At 50.0% G+C, this 25,040-nt stretch overlaps 1 protein-coding gene across 3 annotated transcripts in view; it reads left to right on the top strand.

Moving 5' to 3' along the window:
* The window catches only part of FTO (FTO alpha-ketoglutarate dependent dioxygenase), a 242,100-nt gene that overhangs the window by 86,274 nt on the left and 130,786 nt on the right, over positions 1–25,040 (top strand). For all 3 annotated transcript variants that reach the window (XM_070398592.1, XM_070398591.1, XM_070398593.1), the window contains 3 exons: positions 2,668–2,747; positions 4,359–4,502; positions 9,083–9,202. In XM_070398592.1, coding sequence (XP_070254693.1) covers positions 2,668–2,747; positions 4,359–4,502; positions 9,083–9,202 — 344 coding nt within the window. The remainder of the gene's footprint in view (positions 1–2,667; positions 2,748–4,358; positions 4,503–9,082; positions 9,203–25,040) is intronic.

Below are 25,040 nucleotides of genomic sequence, written 5' to 3'. Positions count from 1 at the left end.
AAGGTATGCGAAGGATCAGGTCTTAGAGGCTTACATGGCTGCTGCTGTTTCACTCATCGGCTTTATTGGGAAAGAGAGTAGAGGTGATGGGTCTCATACACCAACGGGGAAAAGAAGAAAACTACCTCCTTCGGGTCGCCTGGCAGCCGGACCTTCGTCCCTTCTCCTGTCTCCATCGCCCCAGCCCCCTCTGCCCTCCTGTCTCTTGGGAAGCGTTGCAGCCAAAGTGGGATTAGCGTGCTCTTCCCATATTTAGAAAGCAGAAACGAATGATTAACCTCAAGAATCTGTTCTCTCCACAACTCAACAACAAACTAAGCATTCCAAAAAAGTTAATTAAAACACACACACACTCAAGAGGGGGAGCTGTGCACCCTGAGGCCATCTTCACCTCTGTACTTATTTTTGTAGAAGCATTTGCACTCCCATGGAAAATTGTATTTGAGGGGAGATGTGCAAATCTAATGGGAGCTTCTCCGGCCCTCAGCGGTGGCTCAGTGCCATCGTTTTCATTTGGGCAATGAGCACCTCTTTTCGGAGTCTCTCTTCATTGAACATTTTCCGTTGGATCCTTCAAAAATAATGATATTGACTGTCCTATTTTTCCTTGCTAAGTACAAAAGTAGTGATATATGTCATCCAGTTAAAGACGCCATGAATTTTAAGATGTATCCAATTTCAGAGACGTTAACCAGGAAGAAAAATGTGTACCTTGGAATTGATGAACTAAGGTGTGTAGTCTATGTAGAGAGTTTACAAACTGTAGGAACGGGTAAAAGGGGTAATAAAAGTACTTCATCATATCACCACCCAGAGATCCTACCGGTCATAACTTTTTATCTGATTCCTTCTAGTGTTTCTTTCTATACGTGGGAATGTGTTTATTTCTTTTATATAATACTTTGTATCTTGTTTTTCCTTCAATATTCTTATGTCTTGGATGTTTTTTCTTATTCCCGATTCCTTGAAAACTGGGCTATTTGAAAGTGGCCTATATAGGAATCCCCTCTTTTTGGCCGTTTAACTCATTCCCAGTGTTTTGATGTCATGCATAAGGCTCCAGCAAACTTCTGTGTACACCTCTCTTTGCACCCATGATTATTTCTTTTTAAATATATATATATATTTTTATTGATTTCAGAGAGGAAGGGAGAGGAAGAGAGAGAGAAACATCAATAATGAGAGAGAATCATTGATCGGCTGCCTCCTGCACGCCCCCCAACTGGGGATCGAGCGTGCAACCCAGGCATGTGCCCTGACCGGGAATCGAACCTGGGACCTTTCAGTCTGCAGGGCGACGCTCTATCCAGTGAGCCAAACCGGCTAGGGCTATTTTTCCTTTTTGAAGCTTCATTTTATTTATATATAAAAGATACCTATATGCGAAAAAGATGCATCTATCTTATGTATTATCTATCATATGCCTTTCATTTCTTTCTTATGTTAATTTTTGAATGGTTACTGGACATTGCAAATTTGAATTGCTCAGTGTCTGATTTTGTTACTCTTTTATTTTGTCTTTTAAAATATATTTTATTGATTTTTTACAGAGAGGAAGGGAGAGGGATAGAGAGTTAGAAACATCGATGAGAGAGAAACATTGATCAGCTGCCTCCTGCACACTCCCCTACTGGGATGTGCCCGCAACCAAGGTACAATCCCTTGACGGGAATCGAACCCAGGACCTTTCAGTCCGCAGGCCAACGCTCTATCCACTGAGCCAAACCGGTTAGGGCTTTTGTTACTCTTTTAAATAGTGTTAGCCTTCGCTCTAATGAGTAATTTAATTATTTGGAAAAAGTTCAGATCTCTAAGGCTTGCTGTTAAGCTGTGAGGTGGATCTCTAGCAGCCTTTGCCCTCAGCTGACATGTAAGGTGTCCGGGTAAGAAGCGTCTGTTCTCTAAATGGAACGCCCGTGTTGCTGGGGAACAGTGCTGTTCGTGTCTCTCCTTTGTAATACCGGAAGTTCCGTCCCAGGTGGAGCTGGTTCCGGTTTTGCCTGGCCTGTGGCTTCATTCCTTAGAATACACAACTACTTGGCCATTGTTGTTTTTACCCCCCGCTGCCTGTGGCTTTAGGCACATTCTTCCGCTGATGAACTCACCACCTACTCCATCCCATAGGCTTGAGTTCTGTTCTGAGAGCCAGAGCTTTGCAACATGCCGAGCTGGTTGGTTTGTTGCCTGGAAAATTGCGAGGGTAAACTTGATGCTTGGCTTGGGAAGAGAAAGAAGCAGATTTTTCAGATGAAAGTTACTCGACCCCAAATGGCATGAAAGAATTTCAGCTTCTTCTAAAATCATGGGTACAATTAGATCTGTCATGAGAAAGGATGAAGTTCAATCCATGCATTTCTCACTTTGTGGGGAGTGGTTATCCTAAGACTACAAGTATGGGAGGAAACCAGACATCGCGGTTGTTAAGGACGGTCCTGGTGTGCACCTGTTGTCCTGGGATAATTATTAATAACATCCCGTCTCACTCTTAAAAATGTCATGGTTTTTTTGGCCATTTTTAAAATAAAGAATGGTTTAAAGAATACAAAGTAATGTCATTGTTTGAATGGTGGATTTACTGTTTACTTTGTATTTTGGTTAAATAGTATATCGTGTCTAATAAATGTGTGTGTGTGGTTTTGTTTTTAATTTTTGGTATTTTTCCTGCAGATGACCTCAATGCCACCCACCAGCACTGCGTTTTGGCTGGCTTACCACCTCGGTTTAGTTCCACCCACCGAGTGGCAGAGGTAAGCGTAAATAAAAATGTGATTCAGACTTAATTGGATGTGGCAGAAGTGGTCGAATGAGCCATTTATCATAGAACTTTGGAAGAGCGTTTGATAGGAAAATTGCTTCCATCTACCTCGACTCCAGTCTCTGTTTACTTGCTTTTTTAGCTTTGAGTTGCATTGGATGGGTTTAGGGAGTGTATTCACGGCGTGGGATGAGTGTATTTTGCTTCTTTGGGGTTATATTTCTTGGCGAAGGTAAGTGCCCTTGGCAGGTGTTGCTAGTTGGAGGAGGCGCTCGTGTCTGTCAAGGTCAAGGGCAGGAGATGGCCAGAAGGAAGTGGGGTGGGTCTGTGTGCGTGTGCGTGTGCGTGTGCGTGTGCTAGCTGTGACTGGGTTCTGACATTCCCCTCACCTCTTGGTCAGGCTCCTGGCCACGGGGATGTCAGTGAAGGGGAGAGTGACAGAGGTGCCAGGGAATGTCTGAGCTCCCCAGGCGGGCTCATCACCCCGGCTGTACTGCTAAGTTCTGCCACCACGTGGAGCGGCTGGTGGTCAGATGACCGGACTAGTTGGGTATGGAAACTGAAGAGATGAGGAAAACCCTTAGTCATCACCCAGGGGTGCTGTGTGCTTCGTTAGGAAGGGGTCCAGAGAACAGAGGAGGAGTCCTGAAAAGGATGGGAAGTTGACCTCTATTATACCAAAGTGTGAGAACGGGGCGGGGGGGGGGGGGGGGGGGGCGCGGGGGGAGAGGGGAGGGGGGTTGAAGGGATACAGCAAAGTGGCAGGGAGTACAAGACCTTTTCAGCGCAGGCCATGTGGCTCATTGGTTGAGCATTGACCTGTGAACCAGGAGGTCAGGATTCGATTCCCGGTCAGGGCACCTGCCCGGGTTGTGGGCTCGATCCCTAGTAGGGGGCATACAGGAGGCAGCCGATCCATGATTCTCTCTCCCTCTCCTTTCCTCTCTGAAATTTTAAATATACACTTAAAAGCTCTTTTCAGTCCTGAGACCCTACAGGCAGTGTCCTGTCTTTGGTAATCAAGCAGCCTTTCCAGGGGACTGGCCATGGTGCTGTGTGGCAGGGAGGGTGTGAGTGTCTATTTCAATCAAGATGCGCGCACACCCTTCAAGCACTCTTTCTCCGTTTTCTCCTTATCTTCCCATCCTCTCTCTTCTGTTCACTCATCCTCCTAAATATTTGACACTCAGGTCGCTTGGCTGTTGTCAATAATGCTGTGAAGAGGAATGGTTGACATGTTTGGTGTCCTCATGCTGCTTACCGTGTGAGGGTGGGTGTAGTGCAGAATAGAGCACAGCACTCAGCAGGAGGCTTCCTGGGTGAGGTGACACGTAGACTTCACCATGTAGGGATGAGGGGATTTTAGGAAAGTTGAGGACCGCTACTGGGTGAGGATTCGTGATTGGGTTGAGGTGGAGGTACCTGGGAGTATTGAGTGGCTGGGCTTGAACTGGATACCATGATGCCCTAAAGGCAGTGTTAGCAGGTGAGGCTGGTTCCTGAATGAGACCGGCATGTGAAAGACCTGGAATATCAGATTAGACGATTGCACTTAAATTGGTTGGGGTTTACTCGTAATCTGGATTCCTGGTTCTCTCTGCAGTGCTCGACGGGGACCCTGGATTACATCTTGCAGCGCTGCCAGCTGGCTCTGCAGAATGTCGGCGATGTGACCGATAGTGGGGGTGTCTCCCTGAAGTCCTTGGAGCCTGCAGTTTTGAAACAAGGAGAAGAAATCCACAACGAGGTGAGGGTTTTAAAAAACTGCGAAGGGTCTAGGTCTCTTCGTACGTGCAGACTTGCAAGCTAAGCTGCCATAGTTTCAGGAGAGTGTAAGACAAGCGACTCCCAGAGACAAGGGCAGTTGATTACTTACAACAGCAGCCGTCACCAGAGTATCAGCCTTTCCGTGCCAGGCCTCCAAGCCTCTGTTCCCACAGGGCAGTGCAAAGCGGGCCAGGTAGCCTGAGCACGGGGAGGGATTGCGTTATAGAAGAGGAACCCGAGCTGAGGGAGCCCGAGTCTTTTATAACAGGCAGTGAGCATGCCTGACCTTTGCACCAGATCAAGACTCCGTCTTTATCCTCTCAGTCTGTCAGCAAACCCCGCCCTTTGTTCCGGAGGGAGGAACAATGTCTTACAAGCCCATACAAACGTCTATACAAACATCCTTGCAATGAGAGCCTGAAACAGGGGACAGTCAGGTTTATCCGACAGCGCAGAAACACAGGAGACCCATGAAGAACAGTTTCCCAACAAGTCTGATGGGGGTTGAGGGTGGAGCATAGAGCACGTGTCAGTGCCTTGCTCTCTGCTCATTAGTTCCAGCTCTGAAGTCTGAGACCCACAGGTCTGGATCTCATGAGTCAGTTTTGCAAACTTGACTGTTCTCATTAGTACCCTTTCAATTTCTTCTTCATCTTTGGACTATGCATATGTGTGTGTGTTTATCTATTTAATATGTCTTTTAAATCAACTCATCTTTACGTAGAGACATGTCTTTACGGAGGAAGCTTTACATTTCCACTGTGAGTGGAAAGCCAGTATCACCAGCCAAAGGAAAAAGGAACCAGAGAAACGTAGCCGGTGCAGACAGCAGTGTCATTAAATTCCAGCAGCTGGTCTTGCCAGGAGAAGGCTCTCAGCCTAAAGTCTTCATTCTTTATGTTGAGAAGGGAAATTAGGGCACAATTTCATACATTTTCTAAAAGTCATTGAATTCTGCACTTGAAACGGGTAACTTACACCTCAAAAAAACACACACAACAAAAAACCAACAACAACAACCCAGCTATTAAAAAGAGAAAAGAGTTTACCAAGTGGTAGAAAATTATTGGAGAGCATCATCAGTCTGAGACTTTCTCTTCAGTATAATTGGAAGGATGGATGGAGAATTTGGGATACAGGAATGCTCTTATTAATTTTTCCCCCAATAAATAATAACTGAACTGTGCCAGGTACTCTTCTGGGTACTTTAGGATAGATTGGTAAAGAAAGTAGACATTCTGGTGCTGGGAGGTGACAATAAATAATAAAGATAACACATTGGTTAATTACTCAGTATGTTAGATATCTATAAGTGCTATAAAACTCCAATCAGAACAAGGTGATAGAAATTGAGGAAAGTAGAGAACATCCCACTGAGAAGGCATCCTTTGAGCAGAGACTTGAAGGAGGTGAGGGAGTGAGCCTGGTGGATATCTGAGGAACAGCGTTTGGGAAGAGGGGAACAGCCAGTGTGAAGACAGTGTTCAGGTCTAGCTAAGGGATGGTCTGATTTGAGTGGAAGGAGTGAGGCTGTGAGTTCTAGGAGATGGGGTCCCAGAGATGGTACCTTGAAGGCTTGAAGGTCCCCAGGAAGGACAGGGACTTCCCTTCTCACAGCTTGGGAAACGTTGCCATCGTTTGCAGACCCCAAGGCAAAGGAACCCTGCCTTTCGGGGAAACCAGAACTGCTCCTAAGCTAAGCCAAGCCCAGGACTGACTCTCTTTCCTTCATGGTGCCTGGGCAGTGTCCCACCGTCTCTCCCATCTGTCCTTGCCAGAGACGCTGCTGATGGCTGGGACGGTAGGCCCTGGTGACCACACGGAATTAGACTTGGGAGCAAAGTTATGTCTTTCTCCACATTCGCAGTGAAGGAAGTTTTATCTAGAAGGTTAGTTATTTCCTTCTCTAAACACCTTGCCGTTTTAGGAGTTGGACTAGCAGAATGGACGCCCTCGTTCCCATGCATATGGGCTATTTTCTTCCCTGTCTTCTCTGGTCTTCGTCTGTGACTCTGATGTTTTGTTATCCCCAGCGGGTGGGGGAAGCCTATAAAATCACAGTGTTTATCTGGAATATTGTCATCCGAACGCATCTGCTGCAGAAAGTGGCCGGCCGCTTTTGACATTGTGTATGTTAGCGACGTGGGGCAGCGATCGATCAGAAGCCTCACCGCTGCTCTGTGGCTAGCCTACGATTGGACGGAGGGAGAGAACCTGAATCTAAATAGCGTGCGTTCCAGTCTTCTCCACCCCCCAGTCTTTCATTCTTCAAGGCCATCTCCTTACTTAGGAATTAAGTCCATATGTCCGGGCACATCGTCAGACACTCCTCTTTCTCCGGCCAAGTTGGCCTGGGATTAAGCGCTCGCAGGCTCTGTCTCTGCCGTGTCCTGTTGTGAAAGCATGAAAGTCCGTAATAGTTACTCCGGGTCCTGGCTGTTTGCTTCGCCCTGTCTTAAAGGCCGGGTGCTCTTGCTGGACGAATGAGAGGGCCACGGCCTTGGTTGGATGTGCTGCAGGCTTCCAGGCTGTGTGGGCTTCGAGGCAGCTTGTTGTCCTTGTCTTAGATGGTTTCTAGCTAAGCAATTGGGGAACTTTGGGATTGGAACCAAATCCACAAGAAGATAGATATTTTTTGCAACTTAAGATCCTTGGAAAAGATTTCTGTTATAAGCAGGATGTTCCTCTGTGTTCTTTAAAATATGTATATTTTTATTTGTTTCAGAGAGGAAGAGAGGGAGAGAGGGATAGGAACATCAATGATGAGAGAGAATCATGGATCGGCTGCCTCCTGCATCTGAACCTCTATTCTGGGTCCTCACCTTTGGTTTTGTGCAATACCTACCCCACAGCTCTCCTTTCTCATCCCGAGTTTGGGGGCGGAGGAGGGGTAGGGGGGGACACAATCCAGCATTTAAAAAAAATATTTTTTTCTAACTCAAATTCTGAATCAAGAAGCTAGAATATTTTTTCCCTCCTTAATTAATTTTAAGAAAGGAGCCAGCAGCTTCTCTTGGCAGTGGGGGAACTGGTGAGGGTGGCATTTGATTACAATCCTGTAATATTTTTCTCTCCACAACATGGGTTGTGGATGGGATGAACGCATGCCAGTGGACCTGATGCCCACCAGATTGTATCTCATGGGCAGTTCTTTCCCGCACGGATAGAGCTCTGTTGGGAGTAAGTGGCCGGCTTCATGAGGGAGGCGTGGGCACGAATGGGCATGGAGCTTGGACATTTTCCTGCTCAGGAAACATGACTGCGATCCTTGAAGTCCTAGGCCTTGTGCCCTGTTCACTTCCTATTCTCAGCATCTAGCAAGCATCTGGCATGTCGTAGGTCGGGCGTTATTCACCCACTTACTCCTCACCGCAAACCTACGTGGTCATTGTTTACCGTAGTAGGGTCATAGGAAAGAAAGGGAATTGTTAGTGTTTTTGCTGCTCTCTGTACCTGTTGTCATCTGCCCTACGTTGAACAGCGACCATTTGTGTGGCTCCGTGGTGCTGATGTCTGCGTGCCTCCATAGTTAACTTTATGCTGTTTAGTCGTATGGTGGTATGGGGTAGCATTTATCACCAGCTCCTCCTGGCCCACAGCGAACTTCTTTGTATATTTTATTTTTTACTTATTTATTTAAAATATTTTTTATTGATTTTTTTTAGAGAGAGAGGAAGAAAGAGAGACAGAGACAGAAACATCGATGAGAGAAAAACATCATCGATCAGCTGCCTCCTGCACGCACGCCCCCTCCTGGGGATCGAGCCCACAACCCGGACATGTGCCCTGACCGGGAATCAAACCGGTGACCTCTTGGTTCCTGGGTTGGTGCTCAACCGCTGAGCCACACCGGCTGGGCACTTCTTTGTTTGTTTTAAATCTAAGAAACTTCAAATGGATATCTCCGCATATGTGTCTGTATTTTGCTCTTCATGCTAATCTCTAATAAAGATATCGAATAAAAGCATACTTTGATGATATCTTCCCCGTTACACGCAGTGCAGGCTGCTGCACACTCTAGGACAGCCGTGGGCAAACTACGGCCCGCGGGCCGGATCCGGCCCGTTTGAAATGAATAAAACTAAAAAAAAAAAAAAAAAAAGACGTACCCTTTTATGTAATGATGTTTACTTTGAATTTATATGAGTTCACACAAACACTCCATCCATGCTTTTGTTCCGGCCTCCGGTCCAGTTTAAGAACCCGTTGTGGCCCTCGAGTCAAAAAGTTTGCCCACCCCTGGGCTAGGATCTCAGTGTGTGTAGTTGATTGACTTACAGCCGCCTCACGTCTGACTGGCAGATGTCATTGCAAATCCCTCCCCAGCCTGGGCTGGGCCGTCTCCCTGAGCATGGGCTGTCTCCCTGAGCATGGAGACGACCCTTCCCTGGCTTTGCAGAAACACTCCGGAGGCTGCAGGCCTGCTCAGGCTGGGCTCCTCCCACCCTTCCTCCTCCTCCGCTGTGAAGTTCCTGCGGGAGGACCGAGTGACGAAGTCCTTGCCCTTGACTGCCCGTCACAAGGGCCTTGTAACCGCCACCTGGTCTTTGCCGTCCGCAGGTGGAGTTCGAGTGGCTGAGACAGTTTTGGTTCCAAGGCAGTCGACCCCGGAAGTGCACCGACTGGTGGTGCCAGCCCATGGCTCAGCTGGAGGAGATGTGGCGGAAGATGGAAGGGGTGGTAAGTCCCAGGGGCCCGCCGCCAGTGTCCGGGGAGGTGCGCGTGTAAATCCTCCGCGGCCCGATTTGCATCGGTAAATCCACGTGTCACTCTTCTGGATGACTGAGTTAGGCTACTTTCGGGAAGGTCACGGGACAGCCAGGACCTTGCTTTCCAGGCGGCTCCTCAGATCTGTACACCAGGCTGTCCGTGGAGGGCTGTCTGGGGAAGGGGTGCTGTAACCCTGCTCGTGAATCCTGAGAGCATCACAGACATGAGGCTCTCGGAAGAAAGGAACCCGTCCAAAATGGGGCGTCGTAAACCCGAGCTGGAGGTGATGTGAGGTCCGTGCCTCCGTCTCCTCCCGAGTTCTGTGGGTAACATTAGCCTGTGTGGCCTGCGCTCCGTTTCTTTGGGATGGATATGTTTATGGGATGGGTATTTTTATGGGATGGATATATAAAGGCAGCTTCACTTTCAGGCTTTTTTTTTATCCTGGCTTCGTCCATGTACATCCGAGTTTGAACTTTATTTGCTGAACCTTGACTCTGAGACGTCAGCTTGGCTTTGGGATTGTAAGCGGACAACTCCGTGAATTAGAATTGGCGGATGAGTAAGAAAGGAACACACTGATTTTTTTTTAACGATATCTTTATTAATTTCAGAAGGGTAGGGAGAGGGGGAGAGAGAGAGAAACATCAATGATGAGAGAGAATCATGGATCGGCTGCTTCCTGTATGCCCCTCACTGGGGATCGAGCCTGCAACCCAGGGAATTGAACCCTGATCTCCTGGTTCACAGGTCGACGCTCAGCCACTGAGCTACTACGCCGGCTGGGCAGAACTCACTGATTTTGTTCAAAATGTTTTGCAGTTGCTTTTGCTCAAGATTTTGTTTTTTAAAGTAAAATCTTTGGTCTTGTGAGCTTGCCAGGGATGGCTCCCGGTGAATTCATCTAAGAAATTTCGTTAGGATGGTTGTATTTTTCAATTTTGAGGCGATGCCGCAGGAGAGGGAGTATCTGCTATGTACTTTGTAAGGCTCGTGTAGAAGACACGAAAGGAGAAGAGCAGTCCTGGGACTAATCCAGGCGAGCTCCCCGCTGTGGGCGTGGCATTGCTGAGCCTTCCCAGGGCGATGAATGGCCCCAGTGTCTGCCTCAAGCCCCAGGACGATCACTATCAGCAGAGGGGAGGTTGGGGCCAAGATAAAAGGGACGGTCTTTCTAAATTAAATCGAAGCGTTGCTTCCAGCCTTTTTTAAAAACTTATTTTTGCGGTTAGAGGAGAATGATCTTTGGAAATGTCCACGCTTCCGTGGTTCTGTTTGCGCAGGACCATCTGGTATTTGTGTACTTGGCCCTGGCCCGTTCCATTCCTGCTTTGCACCCAGCCCGCCTCCTCTTTTCCAGCGGCAAGCAGTAGGGGGCAATGTTGAGCTACCAGTCGGAGTCCCCCAGATGCTGCTTGCCTTTCAGGAAAATGCATACAAATGTACCAGTAACTGTCGAGAATTATCCCTGTTGCTCCATGTTAGCTGTAATCTCCCAGATTCCATAACACAGGAAATCAGTTGTGGGTTAACAAATTCAACAGCAATTTAACATAAAAAGTGCAGAGTTTGGTGCACATTTGGATCCTATAGAATTAGACTAATCGAAACGGCATTTCTGAGCGCGCTCACGTGGCTTCCAGGGAATATACTAGTCAAACCTATTATCCTTTTAGACAAATGATTCTTCTTTATCTTTATGCTTTTTTTTTTTTTTGAATCGTAAAATCACGTGTGTGTGTGTGTGTGTTGTGGAAAGCCTTCTCTGATTAACATGGCCTGGGTCTCTGTCGGCGAGAAAATAAAACAGAAAACCCCAGGCCATGTGTACATTACGGTTCCCCTCTGCTTGCGAGTCAGGCCGCCTCGGGCAGCCCTTGCGTCAGCGAAGAGCCTGGCGCTGGAATTTCTCTCTGTCTTTGTGTCCTTTTTTCCCCCGCAACTTTGTAGTTGGAAGGTGTGGTCTCAGGTAAGACAGAGAAGAATGGAGAATGAGCTTTGAAACCGCGTTGCTGCCATGACCGGTGATTGCCTCACAGGTCCTAACCCGTCACCTGTTTCAGAAAGTCGAGTCAGCTGTCTGCGAGGTCCCCAGCCTCTGCTGCCTGTGTTCGGGTCTAGCCAGCACCGGGGTTTTGGTGTTTTTGTGTTTTTATTTATTTTATTTTTTTTATCGCACTGTTTATTCTTGCCATTTCTCTCCCCAAGGATAGTTTTACTCTCTGCACCCTCTTGTGATGTAAATGTGAACCCTCCGATTTGAATGGCATTCTGATAAAATATCGCATCTCCCTTGAATATTACCTCGCGGATTAACCCCAAAGCAACACGAGGCTTTCTTCGAGCCCAGGAATTGAGCCTAACCTTTCGCTCTGTCCTCAGGAAGGCATCGTACCCCCGTACCCCTATTCAAATATGTGTATCTTACGTGTTTTTTCTAAGTCAGCCCCCACCCCACAGGCGGGAGTCCCGCGTGATGAGCAGACTGCCCGGGATAAGAGAGCGTTACCATTTGAAAGGAACCTCGCCAGCGTGGCTCGCTGGGTAAAGAGGAATCTGAAAAGCCCGGGTCTCCTGTGAGGCCAGGGCGCCGGGCTGCAGCCCGCGATGTAACGGATAGGCTGTGCGTCTCGCAGGGGCTGGTATCGCGCGCCGCCAAACTGACATTTATTTCACCTCTGAAATGTTTCAACGCTGTCAGCTTCGCAGGGACACAGAAGAGAGTGCTGGGTTTGGTGTCCTTTACACCGATGGCATTTATTCATCTCCTTTCGGCCGTACACACAGTTCCTTTCAAAGCTCCATTTGCTATAATCCACTGGCAATAGTCTAGAAGAGCTTCCGGAGCAAACACTTGCAGGCGGGCTGATGATTTCTAAACCGGAGGGATGTCTTTGTTACTCTTCTTTTCAGGGATGGGAGTCGGTGCTGAAGGCTCTGAATGCTTCCAGTTGCTTTTCCTGGCCCGACAGTGCCCTGGGCCGGGGAGGAGCAAGGCCGTTCTGTGGCCATCGGCCTCCCTAGCCCTTGTTGACTTTGGTGGGGAGGAGCCCAGGCTGGATTATTTTAACGTATCCACCTGGAAGCCGAGTAATGACGTGAGGTGGGCCACAGGCTACATCTCCTTCTCCCCGTTTCTGCTCTGACTCTGGCGCAGGAGAGAAGCGGGAGACGTGGAAAACGAGTAGGTGTTTTATTTCATACCGTTCCCCGTTCCTTGTTGTGAAAAGTTTTAAGAGAGAAAGGCACTCAGGAATGTGAAGGCCGTCCTTTACGAGTCCGTGGCAATAGTTTAATTTCAGGATGACTCATGCCTTTTTCCCTTGCCATGCCGGCCTGCGTGAACCTTCTGGGAAAGCTCAGGCCCGGAGCCTGCCCACTGTCTGGTGAGCCCTCCTCAGTGTAGGTTATGCAGTCGGGGGAGGGGGGGGAGGGCGTGGGGGGTTAAGGGGGGGGTGGAGGGGCGGGGGGGAGCGGGGAGCGAGCTGAGGAGCCGCTTGTTTGTTTTTGGAGAGATTAATGAAGCTATCAGCACGGCGCTTGAGATGGAAATCTTGGTAACTGAAGAGAAGAACAAGGCTGCTGTCTTCATATACCGAAACACATCAGAGTGTGCTGGTCTTGGCTATCACATTGTAGTTCAGCTAGCCAAGTTCACTTCAAACTTTTGGAGGGCATGAGCAAGAAAGTGCATAAGTAAATATTAATATTTTGTCCCTATTGATGGTGAAGTCACCGACTTATATATGTGCGTATGCATATATATATGTGTGTGTGTGTGTGTGTGTGTGTGTGTATATATATATTCCCCCTTTAGTGCTAATGTATATACCAAATTTTATTTGCTCACATGATCCTGTCTTCTGTTTTTCAGAGTTAGCATTTCTGAAATAGGAGCAGGAATATATTACAGTCATTTCAGATCTGGTGTGAGGTGGCTGGCGGTTTTAAATTAGAATTTCAATTCCCTTCTCCATTTTTTTGACGGGTACAGTGCTGAGTGGCCCGGGATAAGCAAAGACTGGGGGCAGGTAAACAGTCACAGGCACCCAATAATTCACATTATGTGCGCAGACACTGAGTTCTGGGACCGCTCTGGTTAGCTTTGGAAATTTGGGGGAAAAAGAGAAAAAAAAGGCACTTTTCAGCCTCCAGTGGCTTAAAACCCTCGGCTCTTATATTTTTATTATCTTAAATGTGTTCACGGAAGGTTGGTGCTTTCTGTTCCACGGCCTCCCCACCCACCCACTCCACCTGCCCCCAGCGGCCTGGTTCCATTAGGACTAACCTATCTGGGGTGAAATGGTACACTGAATTAGCAATGAATTTTTAACACGTCTTGATTCCTTCTTTGATTGCCTTCTGGATTTCTCTCAGATTTTTCCAATTTTTCCCTTAGTTGCTGCAGACTCAGTCATGATTGGAGAGAAAGAAAAAAAAGTGTTGTGTACCCTTGTCTTTTTGGGGAAGAAATTTACAATTCCAAGAGAATTCAGGCTTACGCCATAGAAACCGAATGTGCGTGGAGAGCACAAAGGACTGTGTTTAGGATTCTCTTTGAAGTGTTTTCGCAACTGGATAAGGAAAAATTTAGAACTCCTCTGATAGTGTTCCGGGTAAATACTTAAACCCCTTTAGAGAATTTCACACGCAGATACCGTGCCGCAGAAAAAAGGGATACTTATGTTCCCCAAAGCTGCTACAGCCTTCAGCTTTGTACTGAAAGACAGCAGCGCTGAATGGAATCCTACGGAGGATACATCCAGTGACAATATCTCCAGGAGCATCAGAGCCGACCAGTGGGCAGGACTTTCTGTGGTTAACCCTGCGCGAGCTGCCTGAGCTGCGCTTTCCTGGGACCAGCGCGAGGACGAGGACCTGCCGTGACGCCCCAGGAACGTTGAGAGGCAGGTCCAGGCCTCTGCTCTGCACACAATGGGCAGGAGGCTGGGAAGCGCTGAGGCCGGTGAAGCCAGTGGCAGGAGCTAGGAAATGCCGAGCGAAAGCCTTGCCGTCTCTCTTCACTCTTGTTAGTGTGGAGAGACAAACTGGCATAAACAGCCCAGGTTTCTGTGGTAGTCCCGGTCTCAGAGGCTTCAGCTACATTTTGCTAACCGTTATTACACACACACACACACACACACACACACGCACACGCACATATACATACACATTTCACACGCTATAAATATATGTATATACATAGATATTTTTTAATAGGTGAATTCTTTTGTTTGAAATCATTTTAACTGCCCTGGAATTCCTATTGATGGGAAGGTGTGAGAACCCTGCTCCCTTTCCCGGGGGTGCCCCTACAGCCTGGGCTGCTGGAATTTATTTGGGATTACTTTGACGAGCACACCATCATAGCATTTCAGGTGCGAACACAGAAACCCTGATGCCAGGTGGGGGGATGAGGGGTTTTCATTTTAGCATAAAACAAGGGTATACATTCTTTCCTCTATTTTTTTTTTAATTTTTATTTTGGGGGGTGGTAGAGGGGGGCACGAAGTTCAGCTCTAGTCTAGCATTGTCTTATTATAGAGAAATATTCTAGAAGAACCTCTAGAAAAATGAAGTCGTGTTACCAAAAAAAAAAAAAAAAAAAAAAATCAGACCTATCGGTTCGAAAGGGAAGCAAGATTTCCAAAGGTTGTGCCAGTTGCTGGGAATATTATCAGTATTTTAGGATTTCCCCTGCGAGTCGGTGGGGAAAATGGAATGGTCCTTAAAAGTGTTACCTTGGGCCCTAGCCGGTTTGGGTCAGTGGCTAGAGTGCCACCTGCAGGCTGAAGGGTCCCGGGTTCGATTCTGGTCCAGGGCACCTACCTCAGCGGCAGGCTCCTCCCTGGCCCAGGCCCTGGTCAGGGCACGTGCAGGAGGCAACCAATCGATGTGTTTCTCTCACGTGAATATTTCTCTCTGTCTTTCCCTCTCTTTTTCACTCTAAAAATCAATGAAAAAATATCCTCGAGTGAGAATTTTTTTTTTTTTTTTAAAAAGGGGGTTACCTTGGGAAGAAAAGAAGAAAAGGATGGTGATCACATGAGATGGGTTTGTCAAAGAGGAAATGCTGCAGACATGCCCAGCATCACCAGGGTGCCTTCAGAAGGAGCAGTGGATAGTCCTCGAGGTGCGAGCCTTTGCTCAGAGGCCATTGGACCTGGCAGCATCGCTCCCCTGCTCATCCCCATCCTCTAGAGCTGGGCTTGGTCCTGGAGCTACAGGGACTCCCAGTGGCGTCCAGATCGGGGCTCCGGGCCCCCCTGGTAGTTGCCGCTCCTCTGTGGGCTAACTCGTTAGGGAGGCCGGGCTGGGAGTCTTCCGTACTTTGTGAACATGTCTCTATGGAGAAATGTGCGCCGACTGCCGGAGCCCGCCTTCCCGAGAGCCGGGGGCACGTGAGGGTGGCTCTTCCTCGCATCGAGGTGACATACGCATCGTCCTGCTCTCTTCTCACCTGACATCTGCAAAACGGGCCTTTTTTTAAGCCAGAGGAGACGGTGCTGCGTCGTCTTTTCAGCGTTCCCGAAAGTATGTTCGTGGCCATCCCGGAAAGACGTTTTTAGCGCCATCTTTTCCCTGACACGTCCATTGCTATCCCCTCTCTAGATCTCAGCCCATCTGGGAACCCGCGGACCCCTCCCTCTCCCCCCCAACCTCATTTGTCAGTTTTCCCTTGATGTGTATAAACCCTCAGATAACTTGGTTTTGATTGATTGGCAAACTTAGCCTTCGCATAAAAATCTGGAGTATCATGGCAGTATTCACAATTTCCAGTTTTTAGAAAAATGTCTGTTTGAGTTATATAGACTTGGAACAGGTGGTAGCTTGATTATATATATATATATATATATATATATATACACATACCCTCTCATTTAAATATTATCAAATGAGCAAGTACAAAATACCTAGAATTATGCATAGAACTTCTTTTTTTATAAATACATATATATTTTTTAATTGATTTCAGAGAGGAAGGGAGAGGGAGAGAGAGATAGAAACATCAATGATGAGAGAGAATCATTGATCAGCTGCCTCCTGCACGCCCCACACTGGGGATTGAGCCCGCAACCCGGGCATGTGCCCTGACCGGGCATCGAACCGTCGTGACCTCCTGGTTCATAGGTTGATGCTCAACCACTGAGCCACACCGGCCGGTTCAGAACCAAACTCTTGATTCCCGCAACCCCCCAAGGCTTTCTCCCGGGATTGCACAGCTCAAGCAGTGGCAACCTTGGAATCGTCTCGATTTATCTCTTGATTTATCAGTGCATCCAGTCGGCTCTGTTTTCAAAATATATTCATGATCTGAGTCCTCCCTCCCACTTCACCACCCGCTTGGCTACCACCTCGGGTAAGAACCACCGCCATTTGCAGAAATAGCCTCCCTGCTTCTACCGCCCTGCGTCCACCTGTCAGAGTTCCTGTAAAATATGTCAGATCATTTCACTCCCCGCACTCACCCTCACGTCCAGAAACCCAACTTCCTTGCCAGGGGGCGGTGCCTGTAGGATCTGCCCGCCCCCTCCACCAGCCCGCTGCTCTGCTCTCTGTCTTTAGAGCACGCCAGCTTCCTGGGGCCTCGGGGCCTCGCATGGCTGCTGCCTGTCTGGACTCTGCTTCCCTCTGTTATTTGCATGACTCATTCCCTCTCTCACCTCATCAGGTCTCTCTGACCCAGTTCTCTGGGCTTCCTGTCCTTCTCCGCCGCCGCCAGGATACAATGCTTCCTGTCTGTCCCTACCTAATAGAATCCCCAGGAGGGCAGGGCCTCTGCTGTGTTCCCTGCTCTGGCCCCAGCTCCTAGCACAGTGTCTGATACATAGTAGCTGCTCGACACTTAACTTGTTACCGAGATGGATGGAGGTGAGGTCAGGGCTCCAGTCCCGCCATTTCCTCACACCCGCGTTACCCGGCGTGGCCTTAATAAATTCTCTTGAACTCTGTACATTTAATGAAAATCTTTAGGTCCTGCTTAACAGGAATATCTTGAGGTTATTTTTATTGTAAACGAATATAACCCTCTGAACTATACCTGAAAACCTCTTTAACCTTAAAAGAAAATACACAGTCAGAACCCAGAGCATGCAAGAATGCCTCGTTTTATACCTTTGATACTAACACTGGACGATGGAGCAATCACCGGCAAACAACTTATGCGAACACAAAAAGTCCTTCTGTGCAAATGAACAGAAGTAGGTTGCTAGTTTCCCTGTGTTGCTAAAACTTAGACTCATGGAGACTTGTCCCATTTCTTGGCATCCTTCGTTATTTCAGATTTCCCCATTCCTGAAAAACCTCAAAGGGCAAATTCGCCAGGCAGTTAAATGAGTTCTCCGACAAAGCCGGGCCTTTTAGCCCGATTCCCAAAGTTCTGTGGGGAACGCGACGTATACTGGACAGGTTTTCGGCGCAGAACGAGGGAAATCCCCGAGGAGTAAACCGACTTCCTCTAGACAAGCTGCAAGCTGATTAAAATATTTATCATCCTTCGGGTATGCAACAGCTTTTGATGATGGAAGGCATATTAATATTCATCCTCGCTGCTCGCCTGCACTTCACACACATCCCAGGAAGGGCCGCGCAGGTGACCAGCTTCCGCTCCTCCCCGGGAGTCCTGGAGACCCGGCACAGGCAGCTGGGAAGCACGAAGCGCCTTGTGATGTGAGGGGGCTTGTCCGCTGGGGGCTGGGGGCAGGGCTGGAAACAGGAGGGACTTCTGGACGGGAGAGCTTTAGGGGAGGCCGCTCTCTCACAGGAAGTCTTTTGCTAGAACAAAGGGAAAAGTTGGGCTGTAACGGGATGAGCAGCAGGACTGCCCTTGCCCTCTGAGTCCACGAGGCAGACTCGGCTCCTGGGCTGAGTGGGAGGGATCGGAGCCCTACAAGGGCTTGGGTCGAATGCCAAGCCAGTGGCCCCATTTTCCAACCTGGGTCTCTATCTTGCGCCCCCACAAATGAAATACCAGCCTAATCATTGGGGACTTTGGTGGAGGCAGGTCTTCCCATTGCGAACCACTTGCAATGCTTTCTGGTTTGGGAACCGTAGGTCTGCTTTGTTTTATTTATTTACCCTTTTTGGTGTTGGGACTGTGGTTTGGAGGAAACGACACCCCCAGAGCCTCTCGCAGAGGGGACAGCCTCGGAGACTGACGTGCTTGCAAGGAAGCATTTTGGACGACGGCCAACGTGTTACTCATGAGCTATCTGATTTGGTTCAGGAGAGCGGGTGTGGTCACCTGTCACTCCCACCGTGGAAATGGGGTGCTTTCTTCCCCACGCATATCTCCCCATCCTGCAGCTGAGGCGCCCGCGTCAGTGCTGTGACGGTCACACCACTTGAAAGACCAAATCAATGTTCGGAATGTTCACTCGGGCCTCACCCACCTTTTTTTAAAATTTTTTATTTCAGAGAGGAAGGGAGAGGGAGAGAGAGCTAGAAACATCAACGATGAGAGAGAATCATTGATCGGCTGCCTCCTGCACGCCTCCCACTGGGGATCAAGCCCGCACTGGGGCATGTGCCCTTGACCGGAATCGAACCTGGGACCATTCAGTCCTCAGGCTGACACTCTATCCACTGAGCCAAACCAGCTAGAGCTGGCCTTGCCCACCTGTATGCATAGATCTGCCAGACTCTCACTTTTCCCCTTTATGTCACATTACTATGCTCTAGTGACTGGGTTGATTACTGCCAAGGCACAAGGTGTTCATTCTTGAGGTATCCTATACAGTAAAAGGCTAATATGCAAATCAACTGAACGGCGGAATGACCAGTCGCTGTGACATGCACTGACCACCAGGGGTGGACACTCAACACAGGAGCTGCCCCCTGTTGGTCAGTGCGCTCCCACAGGGGGAGTGCTGCTCAGCCAGAAGCCAGGCTCACAGCTGGCGAGTGCAGCGGTGGTGGTGGGAGCCTCTCCCATCTCCACGGCAGGGCTAAGCTGTCAGTCAGACATCCCCTGACGGCTCCCAGATTATGAGAGGGCACAGTGCATGAATTTTGTGCACCAGGCCTCTAGTTGGTTAATAATCAAGTTTGTTCTTCAGATGTGGGCTTCAGAAGGATTGCCTCCACTTTGATTCTGTTTGAGAATCTAAGGCAGGGGTGGGGAACCTTTTTTCTGCCAAGGTCCATGTGGATATTTGTAACATCATTCACAGGGCATACAGGATTATCAGCTTACAAAATTAGCCTGCTCTCTCTGATCAAGCATTTAATTAACTCACCCCTAAGGCCGTGGCAGGGCCAGACCAAATGACTTTGCAGGCCTTATGCGGCCCGCGGGCCGATGTTCCCCCTCTCTGATCTAAGGTCTGGCGTTACCTGTGAGGCCACCGTATGTCTCAGGGAGATGGAGGAAGGATAATTTGGGGCCACTGTCTCGAGTTACCAGAGAATCTTATGAGAGAGCCACCCCCAAGTGGCGTTTCCCTAGAGAACAAATAGCTTTTATGCCTTTTTTGGTGCGTCTTCCCTTTTGCTGTCTCTTGAGCCCTCACAAGGCCAGAGAAACTGGGGCAGAGACGCAGTCAGACTGGTCACTGCTCAATTTCCTTCGAGGTCTGCAGCCTTTATCCCGGCCTGTCTACGGACGAGGCTGGCAATGCCCGTGGCGCTAGGCTCTGACGCGCGGGGACCCTGGGATGTCAGCGCGGGAAGGGGCCCAAGAGATGGTCCCCCCGTGGTCTTCGTTTTGGGAAAGGAAGGGCCCAGAAGGAACAGAGGCCTGTCTGGGGGCATCAGAGCCGGATACCGGCTCCAGCTCGGAGGGCCCAGGGGTTGCCTGGCAGGGTGCTCTGGGCATGCGTACAGGAACCCCTCTGCCGCTGGGTTGGGATCTCCTGGTGAGAAGTGGTTGGTTGCCCTGATTAGAATGTAAACACTGGCCGAAGCTGGGTTTTGGCTCCCGCGTGAGCTTCATCACAGCCTCCTGTGTTTATAAACATGTCTCAGCGTGAGGGGGGATGCTAACCTCGGAGCCCCCGGAGAGCACCCACGTTCTCTCTGCGGGCTGAGACGGAGACTCCCCAGCGTCCGCCTCCGAGAGTCCGCGTCCTGCTGCGCTCCCCGGCCAGCCTGGGATGCGGCCCGGACGGCCATTTCCACGCCCTATTCCAGGAGAGCCCGTGATGCTTTTTGACATTTCATAGTCCGCGGGCATCTCCCAGACAGGCACACAGCCCAGGCTCAATCTAACAAACAGTGTTTGACATTTTTCTGTAGGATTCAGGGTGTCTGGCGTTGGCGAAAATGCAGAGGCGCTGCATCGTGGAGCCGGCGTGCGTGCCGAAGAAATAGACACACATGTAAACAAGGCGCGCTGTGTCACAGAAAAGGCGGGGACACAATGTGAGTGAGGTTGAGAGACCTGGAAGGCTTCATGGAAGAGGAGGCGCGTTTTTATTGCACCTTGCAGCGTGAACTGGCTGTTAGTAGGCCAGGTTTTCACAGATGAGGAAGAGGGGCAGGGCCCATTTCGGGCAGTGCACACAGTAGGCCCAGGAGCTCAGCATTCCAACCTGAGAAACACTCTTCCATCGCGTAGGGGTGAGGGCAGGCACTGTAGGCCACAGCTGCGGTCTCTCTCGGGAGCCGGCTCTGCAAAAGAAACACTCCTGTCTGGTCAGCGTGCCCAGCATCACCCCACCACCCGAGGGATCACCCCACCACCTGGGGAATCACCCCACCACCCGCGGGATCACCCCACCACCCATGGGATCACCCCACCATCCGGATCATCTCCAGCAGCTGTATCCCTGCAAAGCAGACTTGCTGTGATGAGTGAAAGTTGGGGTCCTGGGTGAGTCAGAGGGCAGGCAAACGTCCTCGTCTCCGCTGAGGCTCAGGCACGTTGAACGTCGGGGGAGAATAGCCTTCACCTGCACAGGAGAAACCCTGCCGCGCGGAGCGGTTCCCACAGGGGTGCTGCCCGTCTCGCAGGGCATGTAGGTTTCCTGTTTGGGGAGCATCAAAGCACCGGAGAGATTACAGTGTGTGTGACAAGCAACACTTTCCCTGGGCCCCACTATTACAAGACCTGGCCTCTCCCTCCCTCCCTCCCTCCCTCCCTCCCTCCCTCCCTTCCTTCCTTCCTTCCTCTCAGTCTGACTTCCTTTCTTCCCCAGAAGTGGGAGTCTCACCTCCTCCAATCTGAAGTCGGACCTCAAGGTTCCTTCCTTTAAAGCCATTCGCCGGCCCAGGCGACCGTCCCTCATCCTGCCAGCACTGTCCCGCCCCCGGGATGGACCACACCTTCTCACGGTCACTACCCAGCGACCCTCTCCTTTGTGGGAGAGCGTCAGTGCCCGTGTCAGACAGCACCTGGGCCGTGGTCTCCCTCAGCCTGGAGGAGTGCGTCTCTAGAACGTCTGTTGCTCTCAGCACTGTCTTCCCCGCAGGCCCAGAGGACCGGCGTGGCTCTTCGTTAGTCCTCACCCGAGGGTATTTTTTCACTGATTTTTAGAGAGTGTGGAAGGGAGGGAGGGAGAGAGAGAGAGACATCGACGTGAGAGAGACGCATCCATTGGTTGCCTCCGTTATGTTGCCCAACCAGGGCCAGGTATCGAGTCTGCAACCCAGGTACATGCCCTTAACCGGAGTCAATCCCGGGACTCTTCAGTCCGAGGGCCGACGCTCTATCCAGGGAGCCAAACCGGCCAGGGCTGGGCTCTCTCGGTTGGTTGGTTGGTTTTGCCTGTTTCTGACTGTGCTGGGAGGCCGCACCGCTTTCTCTCTTGCAGGTGGGAAGTATGCGGCTGTATGTTTGTTCCAATAAACAAACATGCTTTTCAGAGACGCTATTATTTAGCAGGGTAGAAACTTTTCTTCGGTAGCATCTTTTATGGAGAGGAAGGTGGGATGCGATTGTGCTTTAAAGCAAAACCCAGCTGTTCTAAAGGCATTGCATTCTGTGACGCCCAACACTGCTGCCTCCCGCCGGGCCTCTCTGCCCCCCGCCAGGCCCCCCTGCATTCCGGCTCCCCGCAGCCTCTGAGGGAGGTCAGACAGCAAGTGGAGGGCTGACTGGGGAGGCCAAGAGCTCTCTGGGTCACCCCAGGCCGTAGAATCTCATTACTGGAAAAGCACCTTGTGACCAAGGATCGCATCCCCGGGTGGAGGGGCGGCCGCGGTGGGTGGTGAAGGGACTCACCCACGCATCTGAAATCGGCTCCGTTCAGCAAGTGGCATCCTGAGGGGCAGGCAGCGCCGACACGCCAACAGCTGTAGGACAAGCCTCCGAGGTTGTCGTGAACTGTGTCCCCTTCCTCCAGCAGCAGTAACTCTTGTTGAAGTTGTCAGGAGCCTTTCCCGCAAGCACCGCACACCATCCCCGTGGGTCAGATGCTTAACCCTCCTGCCCGGTTACAATGAGACGGCCCTTTTGTTTTCCTTACGGCGGAGCCTGGCATTGCAGACGGGTGAATGGGGGCCTCGACGCTCCCGCTCAGAAGTCACTGATTGTCCGGGCGCCACAAAGGGCGCGTATTTTTTGTTTCCATCCGACAGTTGCGCGGCCTTTGCCTGTGCATCCAACCACGAGACAGTCTGCCCATTGACCGGCAGGCAGGAGTTTGGGGGACAATTTGGTTCCTCTGACCTGTGTTACTTTTTACTGACCCGGCCAAATTGCTGAAAAGTTTTCCCTTTCTGCAGTCAGTGCTGAAAGCTGCTCAATGTCTCTGAAGTGATCCCACCCCCCTTTCTTTTTAACGCTTTACATTCCTGTGTATCGCAGCGCCTGTTAATGTAGCGAACCATGAAATCACAAATGTTACGAGGTTCTTAGGGATCGAGCAGACTTTTTTTTTTTTAAATATGCTTTAATTGATTTCAGAGAGGAAGGGAGAGAGAGATGGAAACATCAATGATGAGAGCGAATCATGGATCGGCCGCCTCCTGCACGCCCCACACTGAGGATGGAGCCTGCAACCCCGGGCATGTGTCCTTGATCAGAATCGAACCCGGGACCCTTCCATCTTTAGGCCGACGCTCTATCCACTGAGCCACACCAGCCAGGTTGGGACCGATCGTACTTTATGAAATGCACACAGAGCACCTCCTAACCCTGGGGTCGCCTGTGAAGGTGAGCAGGCTGTTGCCCAAGGTCACGGATCCGCGTGTGTTTATTTGTGGGGGCGGATCCGAACAGCACGTCGGTGTCTCTATCTGTTTTTCAGGCAGGAACTGTTTCTCAGGCGGCCCCTTTAAGAGTTAAGGCACACCGGAGGGGCCAGTTGAGCAAACACTGAATGCGAGCCTCCAACACGAAGGCTCCTCTGCGAGGGAAACAAAAGTGCCGCTGCAGGTGGTGGACTCGGGCACAGGAGGAGGAGGCGGCCCCGCGGTGGCCCATTTTTCTCATCCTTTCAAGGCGCCCATTGTCTGCGCCCCAACGTGAGCGTGTCCCCGCTCCGTCTCATGGAGACGGTTTCGGCATGAGAGGGCCGTGCCCATCCCGGTTTCTCCCGCGGCTTCGTCTGGGGGCTGGAACGTCTACCGTCTGAACGAGGCGGGAGCGGCGATTCCCTCCGGAAGACGAGCCGCCCCTGGCTGCTTGTCAAAGCACGAACCTCTCTGGCCAGGCGAGGAGAGTGAGGCAGGCCCCTGTCCGCACCCCCGCAGTCCTGCAGGTTTCAGGTTGTCCTTGGGGATCTCAAAGCAACTGTGCGGTGACCGCGTTATGTTTTTATTTTATTTAAAAAATATATATTTGTATTGATTTCAGAGAGGAAAGGAGAGGGAGAGAGAAACATCACTGATGAGAGAGGATCATGGATCGGCTGCCTCCTGCACGCTCCGTACTGTTGATGGAGCCACATCCCCCGGCATGTGCCCTGACCGGGAATCGAACCCTGACCCCCGGGTTCATAGGTCCATGGTCAGCCACTGAGCCACACTGGCTGGGCCGCATTACCTTTTTAAAGCTAAGGGTAAACTCCGCACAGTCTGTACCTGTTTACATCAAGGTGCTTCATGGGAGGGAGGAGAACTTTCTAAAGGGAGTAATCGTTGGAGTCGGAATCATTTTTGTCTTCCTCTAAAAATGAATGAACTGAGTTCATGGTCATTAAAATGGGTTCTGAATTCCTATTGGAAACTGTATCCCCAGGTTATGCATCGAAGACTTCGCAGACCTTGGTGTTGACAGAGTGGCCTCGGCAGGGACCACATCTGTCTCAGGCAGATGTGGCCACTCTGCCCATGTGGTCCCCGCTGAGTGATCCTTCCCTACCCGATCGCGCCTTCGTTTGGAGCTTTACGAGGCACGTTGTCAGTAGCATGAGCCACTTCATTGTAGTGAGACATCGCTCTGAGCTCAAGAATCTTAAGAAAAATAAGAATGTTTTTTAAGGGTGGGCAGATGTATGTGGTGAAACTTATTAGTTATGTGGTCATTCCACCGGGTCTCCATTTCAGTTTTCATTGCCTTGAAATGAAAATGGTCAGAGTGAGCAGGTCAGTCTTAAATGACAAAGTTGAGGCTGTGATGGGCAACGAACAGGACCTTCTAGTAGAGTAACTTTTAGAAATGATTTTTATAAATAAAAATCAATATAAGAGCTTTATGGAATCTGACAGTTATTTGATGTAACCCCCTTGGCCACCCTTCACCCTGTGTGTATATTGTATATATGTATTTTTTTACCTGGATGTCTACGACATAGCAGAGACTCACATGGATGATTACATGAGAATTTGCCTTCAGTACATTCTATTTGGTGTGTTCAGCTTACATGTGCTAGGCCTGGAGTTAGACCCCAGATTTCCATTCCTAACTCGACTCCTGAACTAATTT

Source organism: Myotis yumanensis, unplaced genomic scaffold (assembly GCF_028538775.1).
Source record: "Myotis yumanensis isolate MYYU_CA2020_CCGP unplaced genomic scaffold, mMyoYum1.0.hap1 SCAF_18, whole genome shotgun sequence".
Taxonomy (NCBI): Eukaryota; Metazoa; Chordata; class Mammalia; order Chiroptera; family Vespertilionidae; genus Myotis; species Myotis yumanensis.
This window is presented reverse-complemented; position numbering and strand designations above follow the sequence as displayed.